The sequence below is a fragment of the Hyperolius riggenbachi genome, chromosome 1 (genome assembly GCF_040937935.1).
Source record: "Hyperolius riggenbachi isolate aHypRig1 chromosome 1, aHypRig1.pri, whole genome shotgun sequence".
NCBI lineage: Eukaryota > Metazoa > Chordata > Amphibia > Anura > Hyperoliidae > Hyperolius > Hyperolius riggenbachi.
This window is the reverse complement of record NC_090646.1, coordinates 230060122-230084822: the sequence shown is the minus strand read 5'-3', so window position 1 is coordinate 230084822 and position 24701 is coordinate 230060122. Positions and strand designations below refer to the sequence as shown.

Genomic DNA, 24701 nt, shown 5'->3' with positions numbered 1-24701 from the left:
GTCTGAGTTGTATGACATAGAAAGAGTCTGAGTTGTACTGCATAGGAATAGTCTGAGTTGTACAGCACAAGAAGAGTCTGAGTTGTACTGCCTAGGAATAGTCTGAGTTGTACAGCATAAGAAGAGTCTGAGTTGTACTGCCTAGGAATAGTCTGAGTTGTACAGCATAAGAAGAGTCTGAGTTGTACTGCCTAGGAATAGTCTGAGTTGTACAGCACAAGAAGAGTCTGAGTTGTACTGCCTAGGAATAGTCTGAGTTGTACAGCATAAGAAGAGTCTGAGTTGTACTGCCTAGGAATAGTCTGAGTTGTAGAGCATAAGAAGAGTCTGAGTTGTACTGCCTAGGAATAGTCTGAGTTGTACAGCATAAGAAGAGTTTGAGTTGTACTGCCTAGGAATAGTCTGAGTTGTACAGCATAAGAAGAGTCTGAATTGTATGGCATAGGAAGTGTCTGAGTTTGGCGGCATAGGAAGTGTCTGGGTTTGACGGCATAGGAAGAGTCTGGGTTGTAATGCATAGGAAGAGTCTGAGTTGTATGGCGTAGGAAGAGTCTGAGTTGTATGGTGTAGAAGGAGTCTGAGTTGTGCGGTGTAGAAGGAGTTTGAGTTGTACAGCATAGAAAGAGTCTGAGTTGTACATACTACCGTCTTTCCCCTAAAGTAAAACATCCTCTGATTATAAGGCCTAGCTGCAATTTCATGCCTTCTCTGAATATAAGGCATCCTCCGAATATAAGACCTAGCCCCAAAGCCACACATTCCCAGCCGCAGAACACATCATATTCCGCCCCCCAGACTGTCTCTCCCCTCCCCTGTTTTAAGTGTCCCCCCCCCCCTTCCGACCCGTGTGGCCGCTCTGTCCCGCTTCCTTGTCTGGGTCTCTGCTCCCCGTGCATTGTGTCCCCCCTCCCTTCCAACCCCTGTGGCTGCTCTGTTCCGCCCCCTTGTCGGTGTCCCCCACTCCCCGTGCACACTAAATGTAATGGCAGCCAGCGTGTCTTACTGTAGCCATGCTGCCCGGAGATCTCTGGCGTCCTGTCTTCTTCCCTCTAGTAACCGGCGCTTGTGTCAATGACGTCATCTACACAAGCGCCGGTTACTAGAGGGAACAAGACAGGATGCCAGAGATCTCCGGGCAGCATGGCTACAGTAAGACATGCTGGCTGCCATTACATTTAGTGTGCACGGGGAGCGGGGGACACCGACAAGGGGGCGGGACAGAGCGGCCACAGGGGTCGGAAGGGAGGGGGACATGATGCAGGGGAGCAGAGACCCAGACAAGGAGGCGGAACAGACCGGCCACAGGGGACGGAAGGGAGGGGAACATGATGCAGGGGAGCAGAGACCCAGACAAGGAGGTGGGACAGAGCGGCCACAGGGGTCAGAAGGGAGGGGGACATAATGCAGGGGCGCAGAGACACAGGCTAAGGGGCTGGAGCAGCCACACTGAGAACAGAACGGGACACATCGTGCAGTGCCGATCAGGCACTTGTCATGTCATCCTTGCACACAGCAGGTTTATCATCTGTGTGCAGGGATGACATGACAGGTGCCTGATTGGCAGTGTGACATTACGATGAGCAGCAATAAGAGGTGGCCAGCATGGGATATATCATGCAGTGCCAATATAAGACATCCCCTGAAAATAAGCCCTAGCACACTTTTTGGAGCAAACATTTATATAAGAAAGTGTCTTATTTTCGGGGAAACACGGTAGGAAGAGTCTGAGTTGTACAGTGTAGAAGGAGTCTGAGTTGTACAATGTAGAAGGAGTCGGAGTTGTACGGTTTAGGAGGAGTCTGAGTTTTATGGCATGGAAGAAGCAGTCCTGTTTAAAGTGGTCTGAAGCTTTGACATAACATTCAATAAAAATGTGTTTTTCTACTTTGTATTATTCATACAGTTATCATATTTGCTTTTGTGCACAAATAATATTGTCTGTCTACAAATTACAAGTTTCCATAGTGTAGTTTATCTTACCCTGAAAACTGTCATTGCATTTTATTCCAACTGCTTTTTATAATATATTAAAATCTTCTCATTAATTGTTCTGAGCTCTGTGTGTGTCTGAAGCAGAGACAGATTCTCAGAAACTGTTTTTTACTTGTTACACACACATTTATTAACATTGGAATGTAAACAAAGATACTGTTATCTCCAGTTTGGATGCAGATTTGAAGCTGAATAGCAGGACAAAGTGCTTTGTTTAACTATTTCAGTGATGTTCTGAAAAAAAATGTCTGGGATAGTAGCTTTAAAGCTGTGGGGAATCTTTTAGAGCAAAGTAGTAATGTTGACTTTCAGACCACTTTAAGATACAGAAGTTGTGCAGCACTATTTTACACACTGTCCCACACCAAAATACAAAGTCATATTTTATCTAAAATATCACAGTTTTGAAGAAAAGCAAATTACTTTTGACTGGATCAGCATAGTTTACACAGAACTGTCCAGAAACTGGAACATACCAAAGAGACAAGTAACCACTCATATTTACTGTTGTTTGTTACAGTTACTGGGGTCACCGGTAACTTGGACATACTGTAGTTCACAATATTCAATTGAACAGCACATACACACATTAGTTTAATTAGATGGCATCCCTGTGCACATTCTACCCATTTTCATATTTTCCTGTCTGTAAATACTGAAGACGCCTGCTTGTGATTCTGCATTATACTAAGCCACACAACCCAGTATATTAATACTTGGTGACATTGGCCTATACCTGTTTTGCTGCCAGAAGCCAAGTCCACTACTGCAGTGTAAGCTTAGTAAATATTTCAGTTTAAGTTTTTCACTTTCATGGTTTCCAGACATTGCAGCTATACCATCCACAAAGCTAGAGCAGTAAGCAGGACCATTACCCATCCATTTGGTGATCCAGGCTCAACATCTCGGGACCTCACCTTACACACACACACACACACACACACACACACACACACACACACACACACACACACACACACACACACACACACACACACACACACACACACACACACACACACACACACACACACACACACACACACAGGGCTAGGTCTGTCTCCACGCACCTGCAGCGCGCATGTGCGGACCCGCCTGCTGCGCACTCACACACACGGCCATCCCCTCCTCCCCTTCAGTGTCTCTGTGCCCCTCCCTGCACATGCGCAGTGCTACAAAACACACACACAGGGACATGGGACGCAGAGAAACTTGGGTTTTATTATAGAGGATGAACAGTGGCGTAACTACAATTCATGGGCTCCCCCAGCAAAACTTTGATGGGGCCCCCAATGTTCACACCCCTTTCCTTGCCATCCCTTGGTGCCCTTCATGACCCTGAGGCCCATCTCACAAGGGTCATAAAACAAGGCCATGATTTTCACACCTATAGCAAGTGTAGCCACAAAACACCTGATCTGAAGCCCAAAGTTAATATACTGTACCAGAGGAAAGGAAGGCTAGTAGTTGGGGGAACAAAACAGCTTTGGGCTGCTCCCCTCCTGATCCCATGAGGACACTAGAAAGCTGCAAGACATCACATGGGTGCAGAACAAGCAGGAATATAGACTGCTATACACTGCGCACTGCCCAAAGCAGAATTTCAGTAATGCGGAAGATGCAATATTGTGCCCTGTACGGTAGGGGGCAGAACAGGCCATTGAAGACCTGTGTCCAGAAACAATCCTCCCCCATGGCTACAGAGCCTGCTCCCCTGATAGTTAAGACTAAGGTATTAAAATTTCATAACTCGTAACTTATTTGGAACGTGATCGCATAAATAGTAGTAGTAGTATATTAATAAGCTTATAACAAAAGGATTAGAATGCTTCATAACACACCAAGGATTGCTTTGAACCAAAAATACCCGGCAGGTCTTATTTACTATTCCCGCTGTAGCAGTGTTAACACATAGTTGGAAAAACATCCAAATAATGCATTTGTTAAATAAAACAGGCCGTGCAAGCGACCCATGATGGCACCTCAGGGATTCACTATTTGACTCTCGGCCATCACTATGCAGTGACTGCCAGCTAACATGTTTTTATGTTTCTTGACTTGAACAATGTTTAAAACCTCTCTGAAGCTGAAAAAAATATAATGTTTAAATTTGGATTTAATAAATAAAAAGCAGCCAAACCCACAAACCCTGAATCCCTTCATCAACCATGCCACTTAAGTGACCAGGAAGGCAAAGAAAGTCAAGTGGGTCCCTGCCTTGTGTCTCCTGGAATCTTCACCATGCCCCAATGTTAACTGCTTCTGGACCCATGGCTGCACGGCGACAGGATGTAGATTTCAACTTCTTTGTCACACATACCCATCGCTAACAATGTTCCCGCCACACTGCAGCCACCGCAAGCCCTTCTCTCTGCCATCTCTTTGAGCTAGTCAGCAGCCGATTTCATTGGCTTTTGACCTCATGATCACTATGAGCCAATCACATTGGCTCACATTGATAGACAGGGTCAGGAGCCAATGTAAGAGGCTCCTGACCAGTGCACAGAGTTCTGCCGTCATAGCAACGGCAGAGAGAAAGGCCTGTGGCCAGGGGTCTAGTCCTGGGAAAAGAGGTGAGTGGACTCACCTGGAAAACCCCTGCGCTGCGCACAGCGTGGCGCGCCAAAAATGGGCGTGGTCAAGCATAATGTAAACGTGGTCATGGGTGGGGCCAAATATACATGACCTTAGCAGTGATGTAAAAGGTCTGCCAGGGAAGTTTGAGCTCTGCCGTAGTGTATCCCCCAAAAATAGATTTAATCTGACAGCATTTCACCAAAAGACATAATCTGGTAGAAGTTTCTCCAAAATACAGATAATATGGCAGTGGTTCCCCCAAAATAGACAATGTGGCAGCAGCAGTTCCCCCAACATACACATAATTTGGAAGCAGTTCCCCAAAATATGCGAAACCTGGCAGCGGATCACCCAAAATACGTGTAACACCCAAAATACATATAATCTGGCAGCAGTGGTCCCCCAAATACACACAATCTGGCAGAAGTTCCCCAAAATACACGTAATCTGGCAGCAGCCGTTCCCCTAACATAAACATAATCTGGCAGCTGTTCCCCAAAATACATAACAGCGGTTCCACAAAAATGCAGATAATCTGACAGCAGTTCCCTCAAAATAGGTAACCCCAGCATAGGTAGCCAGGTCTATAGGTGTCCCCAGTATAAGTAGCCATGAGTATAGTAGTCCCCAGTATATGTAGCCAGAGGTATAGTTGCCCAGTATATGTAGCCAGGGGTATATGTGCCCAGTATATGTAGCCAGGGGTATATGTGTCCAGTATATGTAGCCAGGGGTATATGTGCACAGTATATGTTGCCAGGGGTATATGTGCCCAGTATATGTAGTCAGGAGTATATGTGCCCAGTATTTGTAGTCAGGGGTATATGTGCCCAGTATATGTAGTCAGGGGTATATGTGCCCAGTATATGTAGTCAGGGGTATATGTGCCCAGTATATGTAGTCAGGGGTATATGTGCCCAGTATATGTAGCCAGGGGTATATGTCCCAGTATAAGTAGCCAGGGGTATATGTGGGGTATATGTGCCCAGTATATGTAGCCAGAGGTATGTGCCCAGTATATGTAGCCAGAAGTATATGTCCCCAGTATATGTAGTCAGGGGTATATATGCCCAGTATATGTAGCCAGGGGTATATGTGCCCAGTATATGTAGTCAGGGGTATTTGTCCCAGTATATGTAGGCAGGGGTATATGTCCCAGTATATGTAGGCAGGGGTATATGTCCCCAGGATAGGTAGTCAGGTGTCCCCCCAGCAGGAGGGGAGCAGCGCAGTGGAAGGAGAGCTGTGGGCACAGTGGGGAAGGGGGGCCATCCCCCCCTTACCTCACCTTGGGGCTCTCCATCCCCCGCTCTCTCCTCCAGAACTAACGTGCGGGCGGCTGGCAGCAGGCGGGACTTACCTCTTCTCGTTCGGTGCGGGCACTCCACTGCCGCTAGTCTGGTCTGGTCCAGACCAGAGCAGCGGCACGCAGATCCGGCGCCGGAACGAGAAGAGGTAAGACCCGCCCACTGCCATCCGCCGGCACGTTAGTTCTGGAGGGGAGAGCGGGGGATGGAGAGCCCCAAGGTGAGGGAAGGAGGGGGGAGATGGCCCTCCTTCCCCACCGCTGCTCACAGCTCTCCTTCCACTGCACTGCTCCCCTCCACAAATGCGTCCACTCTCTGAAAAAAGCAAGTGGACGTCGTCCACCTGCGTCCACGCACCACTCGTCCTCTGCCTGTGGCAATGGGAGAATGGCATGACCGGTGAGAGTGGCAGGTATGTGCAGCGATTCCGCAGTAAGTTCAGTTTTATGGTACAGCAGTCTCTAGTCCTTAAGGGGCCAGAAGCGGCTGGTACACAAGGGGTTAAGTATGATTCTATCAGTGTCCTTTACATTATATGTTGTATGTTTATACTGTGTGTCTACATATCTACAGCGATTTCATAAGTAATTGAAATTGCTATCACAAGGGGATGGTTATATATATGTAACAGTGAAAAGAGTGAGGTCTGAGTAATACTACATGCAATCTTGCTATACTGTATTTTCCGATCACATGCAAACCGCAAAACACAAAGACATCAGCAAAATAATAACCCTTTTATACTAGTGCAATGCAATTTTGCCTGATCACAAAAGAATTTTCTTCTGTATTTTCTCCTTTTGTTCGCAGCATCCGGTGATAACTGCATCAAAACCGCATTGCAAAATTACAACAAAATCACATTGTTGAGAAGATGCCACCCTGCCTGTTAAATGCATTGGGGCCACACCTTGGCACCTCTACCCCTGCTTTCCAAACAACCAGACAGTATCCTTCTCACATTGTACCCTGTTCTTGTAACCAGAAAAGGGAGAAGCTGACTGGGTGTCAGAACAGAGTAGACAATGTAAAATCTAACACCTTGTACAGGAGGCTGCAAAGTGCTGGTCCTAGTATCCCCTGACTGTTTCAGTCTAAAAGACTTAGGCTAGGTTCACAGTGCTCAGTTACGTTGCAGAAATTTCTGCATGTCAGCTTACTGCCCATACAATCCTATGGACCTATTCACAGTAACAGATTACATTATTCTAACTCGCTGCATGCAGGCTTTGCATTAAAGTCCATGTCCAGTCTCCATTGCAGTTCACACTCTTTTTAACACGTGCGCTATCCAACTGACCACTGTGAATCCAGCCTTAAAGAACTGCCGCTGCTATAAACCTGTTTGCTTTAAAAGTTTGCCTTCATATTCAAGCAAATAACTAAATTATGTAAATGAACGTCAAGAGAGAGCAAAATCAGGCTCTGGTTAAACACACATATAATTAAATACAATTCTGATGACAGATTCCTTTTAAAGCATGGCCCCATAAACTTGGACTCAGTCCAAAATAGTCTCATACTAGACATTAAACTGAACAAGTCTGAAAAAACTCAAAAATGATGTACAAACAGCAATGATGCTTTGCAAAGAATAACCTATGGCAACTAGTCAGGTTTCATATTGCAATAAATTAGCATAAGCATAAAAGTTATACAAATTACTGGTGCTATATTTTTCACAATTCAATGTAACACATATGGATTATCTGATTTATCAGATGATCAAGTCTTTAACTTCTTTTCACCTCTTCATGGCTATGGTTATTTTGTGTTTTTGTGATCAGGATGATTATATTCTAAGATGATGATGATGATTATTGTTTGCTTATTTGTGTTTGTTTTGTTTTCTTTTCTTTGCAACAATGTGCTTTAGTCCACGTGCAATAGAAGACAGTCTATGTTTTGGTAACATAGATCTTAAAGGACCACTATCGAGAAAACGGTAACATTCTAAATACATGTAAACACATACAAATAAGAAATATGTTTCTTCCAGAGTAAAATGAGCCATAAATTACTTTTCTACTATGTTGCTGTCTCTTACAGTAGGTAGTAGAAATCTGACAGAATCGGTTTTGGACTACCTCATCTCCTCATAGAGGGTTCATAGGGTTCTCTTTATTTTCAAAAGCACTGTCAGTTGCTCCGTCCAACTGCCAAAAAAATTGTGCAGCAAGCAGGGAGACTGGCAAGCATCTTTGTTTAAATCCTTTTCAGGGAGTGTCTTAAAAAACAATAAAGGCCATGCCAGGGGCGGACTGACCATTAGGGCACTCGGGCACGGACCGAGGGCCCGTGGTCAGGGGGGGCCCGCCACCCGCCAGAGAAGCCTGACCAGGAGGGGAGACAGCCAGTGAAGGAGGGCGATGGGCATAGCAGCGGAGAAGGGGGGAAGTCCCCCCCCCTTCTCTCACCTTGGGGCCCCCCTTCCTGGCTGTCCCCTCCGTAATCTGTAATGTGTCGGACAGCTGGAAGCGGCTGACAGCGGGCGGAGACGCTGTTCAGCCACCGGAGGGATCGCTGATCTGTGTGCAGCTAGTGTGGGCTTGAGAAGCCCAGACTAGCTGCACACAGATCAGCGATGCCTCCGGTGGCTGAACAGCGGTAAGTCTCCGCCTGCTGTCAGCCGCTTCCAGCTGTCCGACACATTACAGATTACGGAGGGGACAGCCAGGAAGGGGGGCCCCAAGGTGAGAGAAGGGGGGGGAACTTCCCCCCTTCTCCGCTGCTATGCCCATCGCCCTCCTTCACTGGCTGTCTCCCCTCCTGGAGACACCTACAAGCCTGGCTGCTTATACTGGGGGCACTTATAGACCTAGCTACATATACTGAGGGCACCTATAGACCTGGCTATACTGGGGAGACCTATACACCTGGCTGCATATACTGGGGAGACCTATACACCTGGTTGCATATACTGGGGGCACTTATACACCTGACTACATATACTGGGGGCACTTATAGACCTAGCTACATATACTGGGGGCACCTATAAACCTGGCTATACTGGGGACACCTATACACCTGGCTGCATATACTGGGGAGACCTATACACCTGGCTACATATACTGGGGGCACTTACAGACCTGGCTATACTGGGGAGACCTATACACCTGGCTGCATATACTGGGGAGACCTATACACCTGGCTGCATATACTGGGGGCACTTACAGACCTGGCTATACTGGGGAGACCTATACACCTGGCTGCATATACTGGGGAGACCTATACACCTGGCTGCATATACTGAGGGCACTTATACACCTGACTACATATACTGGGGGCACTTATAGACCTAGCTACATATACTGGGGGCACCTATAAACCTGGCTATACTGGGGACACCTATACACCTGGCTGCATATACTGGGGAGACCTATACACCTGGCTATACTGGGGAGATCTATACACCTGGCTATACTGGGGAGACCTATACATCTGACTGCATATACTGGGGGCACCTATACACCTGGCTGCATATACTGGGGGCACCTATACACCTGGCTGCATATACTGGGGGCACCTATAGACCTGGCTATACTGGGGACACCTATACACCTGGCTACATATACTGGGGACACCTAAAGACCTGGCTATCTATACAGGAGACACCTATAGACCTGGCTATCTTAACTGGGAACATCTATAGACCTGGCTATCTTAAATGGGGACATCTATAGACCTGGTTATCTATTCTGGGGACACCTGTAGATTAGGCTACTTATACTGGGGACACCTATAGACCTGGATACCTGCACTGGGAAAACCTATAGACCTGGATACTTCCACTGGGGATACCTTTTGACCTGGTTACCTATAGTGGGGGCACCTATTTTGGCGGAACTGCTGCCAGATTAACTATTTTTGGGGAACTGCTGCTCTCAGATTAAGTGTATTTTGAGAAACAGCTGCCAGATTATGTGTATTTTTGGGGAACCGCTGCCAGATTGTGTATAATGGGGGAACTGCTGCTTCCAGATTCTGTGTATTTTGGGGGAACCACTGCTGCTACATGTATTTTGGGTGATCCGCTGCCAAATTATGTGTATTTGGGGGAACCGCTGCTGCCAGATAACGTCTATTTTTGGGGGAAAAAAATTTCACCCTTGTCTCCTATCTACGTAGTTCTCTGTCCTATCAACATCTTCATAGGGTGAGCCTGAGGGCTGTGATCTGGGAGTTCTCAGCAGGAAAAAATCTGTAGGCCATTAGGATTACTGGTTTATTATATGTTATACCAGGTGCTCAGGTAAATACTGAGGGGTTCCTTAGACTTTGCATCCTGAGGGAGACTATGCTGATAACTGTTCAGAGACTTACAATCCTCTCCATGCCCCCATTGTCTTTGGTGTACAATGTATAATGGGGGAACTGCTGCTTCCAGATTCTGTGTATTTTGGGGGAACCACTGCTGCTACATGTATTTTGGGTGATCCGCTGCCAAATTATGTGTATTTGGGGGAACCGCTGCTGCCAGATAACGCCTATTTTGGGGGAACGACTGCCATATTATCTGTATTTTGGAGAAACCTCTGCCAAATTGCATGGATTTTTGGTGAAATGCTGTCAGATTACATGTATTTTGTGGGGAAACACTATGGCAGAGTTCAGACTTCCCCGGCAGACCTTTTACACCACTGCTAAGGTCATGTATATTTTGCCCCACTCATGACCACGCCCACATTCTGTTGTGTTACCACACCCATGTTTACGATATCTCAATATAACATATTTGCTGTTGTCAATAAATGATTATATCTTAGTCTGTAAAAATATAACGTGAAAGGTGGGAAACACTGGTATGGGGGCCCCCATAATCTCCTATTGCCCGGGGGCCCCATGAGTTGTCAGTCCGCCCCTGGGCCATGCTGAGAATCCCCCATGAAGAGATGGACTAGTCCAAAACCTGTCAGTTCTGTCTGATTACAACTGCTTACTGCAAGTCACAACAACATACGAGAAAAGTAATTTATGGCTCATTTTACTCTGGAAGAAACGTACTACTTATTTGTATATGTTTACATGTATTTTACATTTTACAATTTTTCGCAATATTGATCCTTTAATGCTACATGAAAAAGAAATAATAAATAACTGCACTTCATAATCAAACCAAGACCTGATACAATGACATGAGGGACTACAATAGTAAAAGTATTCATTTACCCATGTCATCAGGGATTGTTGTATAAGCGATCAGACTGCACAGGACTAGTACATTATTTGCATTCTCAAGTTATTCAAAGCAGAAAATGGGGCGTAGGTTCATGTAAGATTGGCAGTTTCCTACTATGACCCAAACTGACCCAAGAACCCCTCTTCTTGTTTTCAGCTATGAGTAGGCTCCTAACAATAACTGATGGCAATGGCAAGCTTATTCCGGGGGACTCCATGTAAAAATCATAGATTTAACTATACTAGCACATTATGGCTGGTGGACTTTTATAAAGTGCAAACAAAAAACACTTTAATTTTATTAGGGAATGTTTAGTGGTCAGAGCAAGATTTCCCTTCAGGCAACACACTTATCTGTCTATACTGCTATTGGTGCTCACCTCACACCACTGTTAAAGTGAACCCTAGACTGATAAGATAAACAATTGTATTCATCCTCCTATAAATAGATATCCCATGGTTTTATTTTATATTTAATCATTAACAAAGTAAATTGTATGGTTTATTGTCTCTGCTCAATGGCAGTCTATTAAATGTCCCAGAGTTAAAATACATGAACTATTGACCTTTTTCTATCTCTCCCCTGCCCTCAGAAGTTGTTTTCTGCCAGGAAAACTTCTATGGCTATAATTATCTTATCAGTGATGTTTACTATATTTCCAACAAAGTACCAACAAGACAAAAGCTGCCACTTGCGTGCCTGAAAATACACTTTTTCAGGCAGAAAAATTAAAACAGCCTGGTTATTAATATGTTTTACACTGTACAAACACATGTTTATCTTATCATGTCACATGTCGTCTTGGGTACACAGTAAGTCCATCCTCATGCCATTATCTCTGCAAGCACTGCTGCTGCTCTTCAATGTCTGCTGCACCTATAGCTGTCTCCTTCCAACTATGTGTGCCACACACCTCTGTCTGTGGTCGCTATGTCTCCCAGTGTTTCCCACCTATTCCGCGCGTTGGCACCCTATGGAGAAGGAAAGTGTGTGCCATGTATTGGTGAGCGCAGGTTAAGATGCTAGTTTGTCCTCTTACTTTCTCTGGTTGTGTCTATAGACTCCTGAAAGATTAATCTCACCCATCTGCATTAAATATTTTAACTATCCTTGCCCTGAAATGATGTCTTAATGCCCACTTATTCTATAAAAGACTAGACACTCATTGCAGACAACATTAAATTGAGAGCTGAACAGCCACAGAGAGACGCCCTTCTATAATTGGAATACAAAATATGGAATCTAACATTTAAAAAATCCTGATTAACACAGGGTGCTTTTTGTATAAGTAACTATTCCCATCTGCAAGATATTTTTGGATTATGCTGAAGTTCAGCTTTCTTAAATCTGTTTTACACAATTAAGGCAAAGAATGAACTCCAAACAAATACCCACATAGGAAAAATACACAATGAAGAAAACTACAATACAAAATAAACAGCATTCCAAAAATTCTAAAGCTGTGCTTAAATCACAGCTTGTTGACAATAATTCCAGTGCCTGTCCTCAACCTAGGGAGAGTTTAGTTTACTGTGTTACTTTATTTAATGCCATATGCTTTTTGAGACAAATACCGAAAGGTCTGTCTAATTACATAACAGTAATTCAGTTATTATTGAAAACAGAAATTGTCTGCAAGTTTAATGTTACCATATTTCAATCAAGTGAAGAATGCATAGAAACTTAAGTGTTCTAGCTACTTTGTCTGAAACTTCCAGTGAGAGAAGGCGCCATCTTTATTCACTTAACAATCCAGTTGCTTGGCTTTCATGCTGATCTTTTGATTGTAGTAGTGACAGAGTCCCACACCTGCAAGTATGCAGCCAATCAAGACAGACAACATCCCGAATACCATTAGCATACAGGTTTTGAGCCAGTATTAGAGGCAGGGCAAAAGCACAACAGACAGGCCAATAACCATTTTAAATGCAAATAAAGAAGAATCCATATGCATCCACTACAGGTTTCCTTTAGCCACCATATTCTGCGAGTACTTTGCTGATGACTATAATACCGTATGTTTCTGCCCAAAAGTAGTTTACCCTTTAATATATAACACAGACTGTATGCCCAGATTGGTCAGAATTCACGTAAATCTCTATAAAGATTTCAGAGTAAGGGAGGAATCACACTTGTATCTGCATGAGCTGCAGACAAATCCCGCAAATTATTTGCTGCACAATATGAGCATTTTCTTACCTTTTAATGCATGCGTTTTTTACAGTAGCCAGTGATTTAAATTAGGAAATGCATGTATTCTGTGGAAAAGTAGTGCAGTTTGTATATTTATTTGAACGCTATTCAGAATCACATATGCCTCCTGAGATCACAGCGGCCCGATAGAAAATCATGTGATTTCGCATTGCGGCAAAATGCTGCAGATCTGTTAAAAGTGTCATCCCTGCTTAAGAAAGGAAACTATAGACAAAATAAAACAGAAAGAGATAGATTGTTCCATAAATTGGGATGGGTTTCTCTTTCAACAAACAATTGCACAATCTACATTATTATTATTTAGTATTTATATAGCACCAACATCTTCCACAGTGCTGTACAGAGTATATGGTCTTGTCACTTAACTGTCCCCCAGAGGGGCTCACAATCTAATTCCTACCATAGTCATATGTCTGTTTATGTAACATTTAATGTATGTATCGTAGTCTAGGGCCAATTTTAGGGGGAAGCCAATTAACTTCTCTGTTTTTGAGATGCGGGAGGAAACCAGTGTGCTCGGAGGAAAGCCATGCAGACACGGGGAACCATACAAACTCTCTGCAGATGTTGACCTGGCTGGGATCGAACCAGGGACCCAGCACTGCAAGGCGAGAGTGCTATCCACTATGCCACCGTGCTTTGTAATAATGCCAAATGATAACAAAATTATACTTCCAGAAACAAGATGATAGATGTGTAGTGTACGTTATGACAAATCTGTAGATGGAAATTTACATTGGACAATTTAGTAAAAACATAAACAATTTATCTTAGATGGATAACCATTTGATTCTAGGCTTTTATCAAACATCTATAGGTGTCCTATGCCACAATATATCCCTATCTAGCATCCTAGTGAATCCTAATCTATCTGAAGAATACACTGCAGTTGTGCTTTTTAACTACTCATCTGTTCGAAATGGTCAAATCTGCCACCTGTTTATGCCATCTTGTTGAGCACCACTAAAACCTCTTTACAGACATCAATTCGATTGAAAACTTTTGTGAATTATCGTTCAGAAGGAGAACCTGAGCACCAAGGTCCTAAGTTATTTTTTTATACATAATCATGCTTCACTCTGTTGTTTTTCAGGAAGATGAAATTTCATTTTGTAATGATTTTTTTTCCATTTGGTGAAATCCTTCTGAAAAGTTGACAGCCAAACTTTATTGGTCCAAAAAGCCATCACAAACCTATATCCCGCGACCAGAACTCTGTCTGTTGCCTTCTGGGTTTTACTATACATCTATATAGTGGTCTAGCAGACCTCTTGTTGGTGTATAATAATGAAGAGCTTGTACCCTAGAAGGATAACTGGAGCATTAGTTGATAGAGCCAGTGAAATATCTTTCATTCATCATTAGATGATGTATAGAATCATTCGTATTTTGTTTATCTGTGCTTGTCATGGATGGAGGGGATTGATCTGAAAAGACTGTTAGTTATCTTGTTTTCTTATGACTGCAACTAAAAGGCTTCAGTTAGCATCTCAAACATGTTGCAATGAAATGTACTCTTTTAACACTGCATACATTTTCATGTGATTTTCAAATGTCCAACATTCACATTGCGTAATTCCATCCGCGATTCTGATGGGAAAAACAATGAATTTTGACCCATCAGAAATGCTGCATGCATTGCATTTGTGTTTGGCCAAAAATAAAATCACACCAGTGGAAAAAAGACACTGCAATTACCATATTAATCATGGTACCCGTCCAATTGGCAAATCACGTGTGATCCGAAAATCAAATGGAAATGCTGGGAGGTCATGGAAAAGGGCCTTAGCAGAGAATACAGAACACTACCGTTCTCCAACATATAAGAATGCTTATGGAAAAAAAATGGTGTGATTGTCCAATAAAGAATGGTACATAACCATATGTATAAATACATAAATAAACACTAAACTGTATACAATGCTCTACATTTAACATTCCCACCTTACAGCACATATAACATAATTCAGCTGCAGGCATAAGCACTGGAAATGGCAAAATTACAACTAGGGACAGGGGTACCACCGACTGACAGATTGTAGAATACAGCTTGTATATGACTGAAGACTTTTGTTATTTAAGCCTATATGTCTGCACAAGGATACAAATATTGAAAATCACTCCTTTTCTTTGGGAGGTGATGAGGAATAATAAGTGGTCTAGCCTGGAGGATGAAGACAAAACATTTTGTGATGTGGGCGGCTTGGCAAAGCAATAAAACGTACAAATTAGGATTTAATGATGCACAGAACGAATTACGCATACCCATATGTGTATATAGGAAAAAGGCATAGACTATCGCCATCCTGTGATCTGTATCTTTTCTTTCCCCTTCCCACTCTCGGGACACATGCATGTAATTAGCACTGATTTATTTGGATAAATAACAAATGTTTATCATGAGCTGCCATATCAGGTAACCCATCCAATGTGTTATTCCAGTAGAAATTACAATGTTCTCTTCTCTTTGACATATTATATGTCAGTTATCTTATGATGTGATGTTTTATGTTAGCTCATTCAGAAGGGGAAGAAATCTGCTAGAACCACGCTAATAGAAGCCAGATGGCTGGTGTGATAAGATGGGGCGCTGGGAATATCTGTCTAGGATGTCCAGAGCTAAGCGGAAGAATTCCCTGTCTGCACATCTTGCCGAGGAACAGAAGGCTCCACATTGGGAATAAGGACACCAAAGACTTGTAGAACACAAAACCACACAACTTGGGGTCATTACAACCACAGCCACAGCACAGCTGCAATGCATTCACTTTATACTAAACAACAAATAGCTAAGAACAACACAGCCAGGCAATATTTCTTAGGAAAAGGATGATAAATTTTCAACATTATTTAATCGTGTGTGTGTTGACTGCTTAGAAATGAGTAATATATCATAAAAGAAAGACATACCGTATATTCCCATTACTAATCACACAGAGAGAATTAAAAAGCAGCCTGGTCTGCACAAGACCGTTAGGTACCTGTTCACCAGATGGGACTTTTTGAACGACTTGCTTTAAAGTGTGCCATTATATAGCAGCAATGGACTGATCCTGACTCACCAAAGCATTATTAAAAATCGATTTCCTGGCTCCTTGCTATTCTTAAGTACATGAGTTTTATTAAGTCATTAATACCCAATAATAAATGTACTGTTTATTTTCTCAGTACAGTTTTGGTGACTACAAACAAATGCTAATATAAATAGAACTCTTTCAAGTAAATTAAAAACCTACTGATGGTAAGTTACTGGCTTCCACCAAAATAAGCCCTACCATGTATGTGCATGCACTAGACTGGGACATGGACATTAAACTGGGAGCTCTTTGAGGGACAAACACTTATGGAGGGAGAAAGTATTCTACGCAGGATGCATAATATATACAAGATAGCACTTCATAAATGAGCGAAAAAATTAGATGATAGATTCTCAGTGACAAAAGCCAGCAGTTGCCTGAGCCAAAATTGTATTTGTCACCTGTAGCAATTGAATACCAATGTAGTGCAGTCATTGCATTTGCAGCCTGGTCTGCCTCTTAGACATTATTTACTATACGTCTTTATTCTCTGGTTTGGAGAACTTTTAAATCAAATGAGCAAGATCTGCTTGTATGTTGCTGAAAGCACTGGCTCCATTGAATTATGTAGATCAACTACATCAGTTTAAATTTTCCACCATGTCATATCTACTCAGTCACATTGGCTTTTGTGCTTTTGCTGTCACCTTGGGTCCTGTGACATTTTTTATACCTTTTTCACCATTTACTATAGCAGTGTTACTTTTTTTGGGGGGGAAGGGGGGGGGGTGTTATTAACAAAAAAAATAAAATTCAGAATGGTAAATACTAAGATATCACAAAGAGAACTGATCACAGCATTTTTAGTGACAACTAAGTAAAATTGTGTACAGGATAGAAGCCTTATAGTCCTAGCCTTGCCTCTACAGCACCAAAGGTAAGTCCACTAATGACATTTGCGTGTGCTTACCTGAAACAGTGCTTGATGTAATATAATCGTGTATTAATAACATTTGTTGAACATCCCATGCTTTAGGTGCAGGCCGACCAATTAAATCAAGCTGAAGGATGACACAAATGCCTAGACAAGCAGCCTCTATGGAAGCATTATAAGAACTATCAAGGAAATTAATAAAGATGAATGACTACCAAAAACACTTAAAGAGGAACTATTGCAAAAATTGTAAAATGTAAAACACATACAAATAAGAAGTACGTTTCTTTCAGAGTAAAAAGAGCCATAAATTACCTGTCTCCTATGTTGCTGTCACTTACAGTAGGTAGTAGAAATCTGTCATTACAAGTTTTGGGTTAGTCCATCTCTTCATGGGGAATTCTCAGCATGGCCTTTATTCTTTATAAAGACATTCCCTTAAAAAGATTTATACAAAGATGCTGGCCAGCCTCCTTGCTTGCTGCACACTTTTTTGGCAGTTGGACAAAGCAACTGCCATTCACTAATTGCTTTTAAAAATATAGAAAACCCAAAATATGGCTGGGCCTTCATAAACTGTGGCTAGGCTCTGAGCTAATCAGGATTAAAAAAAAAAAAAAAGAAAGAAAACCCTGAGAACCCCCATGAGAAGATGGGCTAGTCCAAAATCTGTCGGTAATGTCAGATTTATACTGCTTACTGTAAGTGACAGCAACATAGGAGAAAAGTAATTTATAACTCATTTTACTCTGGAAGAAACATGCTTTTTATCTGGATATGTTTACATGTGTGGTCCTTTCAGCCAGCAATGCAGCTATGGGCTCTCCAAGGGTTTTTGATCTGAAGACCACAGCTTGAAAGAACTGAAGCAACCTTCTCTTTAACATGGAATGCAGGAACCTGAGAACCAAAGATGTCTAAAGGTTCCCCTTATTGAAACAATCTTAATTGTACAATGTTACCACTTTTAAGTAATATGGAGCGCTACCTAAAGTATAGTGCTAATGAATGCGTTTAAGCACAGTCAGAGACCTGTACCTTTTGGTCATGTCCTAAAATAGATGGAATGTGTCTGCAAATGGAAAATGCCATGTGCTGTCACAAACCATACAGAGTTTACCTTCTCTTTATTATGATATTCTATATACGGTATATGACACCATGCGACAGGTTATCTTATCACATAGGCAATTGGCTCTAAGAGTTTAGTATGTATTATACATAGAAAGCAAAGCAAATTGTACATTTGTCTTAGGCTTTGCACACAGTGGGGCGTTGCATTCTATTGCACAGCGCTCCTGCTTTACCACTGTGAACCTAGCCTTAGACCATTTTCTCTCCATATTATTAGTATTTCTTATTTATATTGCGCTAACATCTTCCGCAGCGCTGTTCATAGCACATACTGTACTCTCAATACTGAACATAAATGTCTTTTTTTTTGTTCAGTCTCAATTACAATATCAAAAGTTCACTTTACTGTTCATGTACAAACTCTGATTTGTCATGTTAGGTAAGTATAAACTTTGGTCTGGATCAGGTGCTAGTACAGTACACTCAGCATGTTACACACAGTCCCTTTCCTGTCATATTACGAATAAAATAGTAACACTATAAATGTGCCCATAACCGGGACAATATTTTTCTCAGGTGCGATCATTAGATCGAAGTGTACAGAAAACAACGTAGTACTTTGAGAAAATCGCCACAAAACGATTCTATAGTCGATTGGAATACAGAATTTAGTTGATCAGAATATTGGATTTTATGATCATATCTGAAGAGAAAGTTACACAAAACATTTACATAAAACATTTGTCCACATAAACCTGTCAGGTGCTCCATTGCCACCCACTAATGTGCTAGATAATTGCCACTAATGTGCTAGGCAGTTGCCACTAATGTGCTTGACAGAGCTGAAATCTCAATGCTGTGGGCTGTTCTCATCCTTGTTCCAATACATTTCAAGTTTTAACATACAAGGAGCAAATGTGCAGTAGGGATAAATAAGAAGAAACATGTCTTACCTGCACAATAGTTTTCCCCTTCTTGTGTGACACTCCATGCTGGATGCTTAATGACCTGTTGGTGGCCAAGGTTGGGGACTGCACCACGAGAATGGACTTGATGGAGTTAGCTTTGGATCTGGAAATGTCTATCTGGGTACCCTCCACCACCAAGACTGCAAGCAGAGGTAGTAGGCAGCAGCATTCTCCATTCCACCCGAAAAAGACCATGTTCAACTTTCACCAGCGTAAATCTGGGTGAAATCTCAAACACAACAGTTCTCCAAATGTCCAAAATAGAAGTCTCTATGGAAACCACCCTCTAGTTTCCAATTACAGCCAGTAACAGTAGGCACCCACTGCAGAAACTGCACATCAGGACCCTTGGATGCATTGATGAGATAAGAGAGATCATCCACTCCTCAAAAACACAGAAACTAAGTTATAAATTACTCCTTTTATATTTGCAAAAACAGAACAAAATGTTTAAGACGTTTTGCTTCAGAAAAGACCGGGTCCAGAAATACAGCATCCAAATAAGGTCTTCTGGGCTGCAAAGCAGCAGCAGCAGCATCCAAGGCTCATAAAGCCAGGTGTGCAAAAGTGATGATGCTGCAGTCACACAGAGCTCTATAGTCCCCCTTGCAGTGACAGAGCCTGCCTATTCAAGCACACAGCAAGCAGAGATATGCAGAACCTGCTGGAACATACACGCAGCTAAGAGCTCACAGTGTAATAACACTTGTATAAACACTCCATGTGTTTCTGAGTTTTCTAGGCTTCCCCTTTCTCTTTGGTCTTTAATGACCTCAGCTCCTTTCTTTTTATAGGTCTCCACAATGGGTTTATTTCCCCCGCCCACCTCCAGGAGTGACAAAGCATGAAACTGATCCCCCAGCTACTTCTAGAAGTGAAGACGAGCGATGCCCTCCTGAAAAAGTTTATCTGGGAAGCACTTGCCTGGTGATCAAACGGCCTTGAATGTGAGCTACTGCATCCTTAGAGGCAGCCAGGCAGGAGAAGATCAGGAGGACTGGCACTTCTCACATCTTGTACAATGCATCAGCTCTCCTCTTACTCCTTCTTCCTTGCTGGTATGTAGCTATCTGCAAGGAATTATCAAAGACACATAACACCCAGACACATCGTATTGTTCTCTTTCCTGCGCTAGAAACAATTACAGTCTGTGCAGCTGTTCCACAGGAAATCTTTCTTCCGAATTTCAGACATCTCTCCCGTTCCATATGGGATGACTGGGGGCTAGCTATTATACGTTCCTAATGCAGAATTATGTCTAATAGAGCCCTGCTCCATATATTGCTCCATATGGTTATCAAATCAAAGCCTAGGCTCCCATATATGGGCAGGTTCCCTGCTCCCCGGAGACTGGTAATTGGGTACAGCAGGTATACAGACATTTATATGATTGCTGAATTCCTGGGAAGCAATGCATGTGTTTTACATGAACATGTGATAAATGTAAAATCAGATCCGCTTTTCCTGTGAATCTGTTTTACTGTGGAAGTTTAGTCAGAAGTGAATGTATCAGCAGACTGCATGGCAATGTATCATACTAGCTCAAATATGATAACATAGGGGTCCTAAAGGAGTGAATGACGTGCTCCCAGAGTCCCAGCATGCATCTTGGCATCCTGGTACCATCATCAAAAAAATTTCCATTATTTGAAGTCAGATTATCCACCTACATCTGGACTTTTTATTGTTTTCATGTTATATACTTGCTCCTGCAACATTCACTTTATTTAGAAGGCAGGGAGTGTTACATATGCTGTATATGTAGCAGAAGTTCCCCTGCTATTAATTGCTTCCCTGATCTGGCAGGTCTGCTTTTTCTTCTATCAATTCTTATGATGGTTTATACAGCACTTTTCCCAACTGCTTTACAAGGCTGTTTTTAAACCAGGCATTAACTGACTGTACTATGCACTGACTGAACTATGTATCTATGGTCCCCACTTTTATCAGTTTTGCTCTCTGTACAGTGCCACAGACTATATTGGTGCTATTCAAATAAAAATAATAATCATAAACATATGTCGCAAGGTTTCCACAGGTTAATGCAGATTTTATACATGCAGTGTCTTTTCATACATTCTGTGGTAATCTGATTGTATGCACGCCAGCAAATGTCAGTGCCTAAGGGCAGAGATGGATAAAGGTGAAATGGGGCCTTAGGCAAGATAGTAGCTTTGGCTTCACCTTAAGGTGCCCATTAAGGATACCCTTCCATGGCCAATCGATCATTTCACCATGGTAATCGATCGAAAAACAATTATTATTATTGTTGATTTATAAAACACCAACATATTCCGTGGCGCTGTGCAAAGTAAGAAACGAACATTGGGTACATAATAACGGGCGTTGCTAGCCCCAAAGATCAGTGGCATGTGCCCCGGATCTATTCTGGGGTGCCCTGGATTTGGTTATTCTGGTGGGGGTTTTGTGTAATTTATTATTGACGATATGAACTGTAAGGGGGGGAAGTCATCTTTCCAGTGTTGCTTATTATAGACCCCTAGTTCATAAGTTATGAGTTTGTAATTAAGACAGCCAGCTCAGGGTGTATTTTATATCTTTATTTATTAAAAGTTACGTTTTATATCCTACCAAAGAGGCAACAATTGTGTTGTTAGTGCCCCGGATGTCCCAGAGGCAGAGTCAGCTGTGGTGCCTCAATGGCAAGCATGCTGGGGGCTGTGGTGCCATGCTGGGCTTGTGATGCCTTTATGGGGGCATACAGGGAGCTGTGGTTCTTTTATGGGGCATGCTGGGAGTTGCGGTGCCTCAAAGGGAGGCCTGTGGGAGCATGAGAGGGGGTCCGCTAGAAGGTCCGGGAATGCTATGGGGGAACTGCCAGATAACCTGGTGACAGGCCAGCCTGCCCAGCAGAAAGTCAGACCAGCCAGCCCAGAAGCCAGGTAACTCTGCCTAGTTATGTTTATCATTTTTTTCATGTTTTTCATTTTCTTTTGTATTAATAGAGAGGGGGCTTCATCCAACATTTTGCTGGGCAGGACTACTTATACTGCTGTTAAGTTCATGTAAATTTGACTCCACTCATGACACACACCCACATTCTGGTGCGTGACCACACCCATTTTCCATCTGGAGTGCCCGAAGTGCCCCGAATCTCTTGGAATCTTAGAAACGCCCCTGCATAATAATACAGACAAATGGAATACATCAATTTACAAAATACATAATTGGTGACAAAATACAAAATCGATACAAAATACAGAATTGGTAATGACAGAAGTAACATGATGAATAAAATGTATAATTAATTCCAAGATACAAAAGGGGGAGAGAGCCGAGCCCTGACCTTGCAAGCTTACAATCTGGAGGAATGGGGGGAAACAAGAGGCAAGGTAGTATACAATAAACTTACCTAGAGGCAGTTTGTTTTAGGATATCTAGTAGGGGTAGGGATTAGATTGTGAGCCCCTCTGAGGGACAGTTAGTGACAAGACAATATATTCTGTACAGCGCTGCGTAATATGTCCGCACTATATAAATACTTAAATAAATAAATAAATATAAGGAGTGCAACTTGGCTTTAGGACAAAGGTGAAGTGGCCTAAGGTAGAGCGAATTTTGAGAGAGCATTTAAAGTAGCAAAGGTTGGAGAGTGACAGATGTGTTGTGGGAGGGCATTCCAGAGGAGGGGTGAAACACTTGCAAAATCTTGTATATGTAAATGTGAGGAGGTAATTGTAGAGGAGGAAAACAGCAGGTCATGTGCAGATCTGAGACTACAATTGGGTTGGTATCTGGAAACTAGTGAGAAGATGTAGAGGGGAGAGAGATTGTGGAGAGCTTTGTAGGTTAGGGTTAAAGGACCACTATCGTGAAAAAAGTAGGCAGTTAAAATCTGACGGAACCGACAGGTTTTTGGCCAGTCCATCGCCTCATGGGGGATTCTCTGGGTTTTCTTTTTTTCAACAGCATCTCCTGAACAGCAGTTGCAAAGTCTAACTGACAAAATAGTGTGCAAGTGAGTAGGGAGGGTTGGCTGGTATCTTGCCAGTTTGGCAGTTAAACTGCTGTTCAGGAAATGTTGTTTGAAAACGAAGAAAATCCTGAGAACCCCCCATGAGGAGATGGACTGGCCCGCAATAGCATCCTGTACCTTCGGGAACACGTGCAATGATACACGTGGTGGCCTGCCAATTTCGAGTTGGCAAAAACGAAACTAGCTGGTGGTGGGGGATCAGAGGATTCGGGAGTGACTTTGATGACACAGGATGGCTGCAGGGGGCCGGTAGAAGCCTCAGTTACATGAAACTCTGTTTTTTTTACTTGAGTTTAGGTTCCCTTTAATGTTAAAAGATAACATTAAAGGGAACCTAAACTCCGATGATCCGTTTGTGAAAAGGAAAAGATTTCTTATGGGAAAGGGTGTATCAGTTACTGATTGGGAGGAAGTTCAATTCTTAGTTACGGTTTCTCTTTAAAGGGAGAGTACTTGACTTGAGCATTAACACCATCCTAATACTTGAATTTTACTCTACTTCCTACTCCCAACTTGTGCCTCAGATCAAGCATGGCTGGTTTCCTTTCACTTCCTTGCAGTCCTCAGCATTAATACTGAGCTACTGGAAACTGCAGCTATAAATAGCGGCCAAAATTTCGTCTATTACCGCCAATCACCACTCCACTGAAACACTGCGGCAAAACAACATTTAGTGGAAAAAAGGGCACTGCCATAGTCTGCAATGATTAAAGCTGTGATTAGTTGCAATAGAGGGAAATTAGGATGCACCGAGGCAGTGCCTGCTATTAATAGCCGTAATTTCCAGACGATCAAAATTCCATTCATTGTACCATTTTATCATGCACCTCCATGCTAATCATGGCTTTTATCATTGCAGCTTATGACAGAGCCCTCCTTTCCATTTTCCTCTGTGCACCCTTTTTCCCTGGTTCGGTTACACCTCAGTTCTCATCTGAACCTACCGTAAATGTGACATTTTTTGCAGATAATACAAGTTGTGACTAAATGCATGCTTTTCGTATGTTACAGAAGCAGTTCTGATCCTGGTTGGGTGTTAAAAGTTTCAGCTCATTTGAGCTTCTGTAAAACATATGGCTTTCAGTAAACAACCCACTGTGTATGCCCTGTTAAGCAGTCATCTGTGGCTGCCCTTTTCTCTGCATATCAAATCTCCAAATCACCTGAAAATTTCTCAGTAAGCAGCGGTTTTCAACTGCAATTGGAAGCAGAGGAAACTCAGTCCGGAAAATTGCTACTAAATTGCTCTGGAGGTTTTCCGCTGTGTAAAATTGCAGTAGGAGGTCTGTCTGCATGACACCATACGTTTATAGCATACAGTACTGTATATTTCTCTAGTTAGGCTACTTGTTGGATAGTTAGACATTTTACAATGTGTGTAAGCTTTTCTGATTTCTGTTTACACAGGCTTAGCTTTGCAGCTTAAAGTGGACCTGAACTCA

General features: G+C 42.6%; 1 protein-coding gene across 1 annotated transcript in view; it reads right to left on the bottom strand.

Annotated features, from left to right (window-relative positions):
• Positions 1-20314, bottom strand: part of DKK2 (dickkopf WNT signaling pathway inhibitor 2) — a 176423-nt gene extending 156109 nt beyond the window's left edge. Inside the window, exon 1 of the mRNA XM_068270631.1 lies at positions 19248-20314. Coding sequence (XP_068126732.1) covers positions 19248-19457 — 210 coding nt within the window. The 5' untranslated portion in view covers positions 19458-20314. The remainder of the gene's footprint in view (positions 1-19247) is intronic.
• Between the last annotated feature and the right edge of the window lie 4387 nt (positions 20315-24701).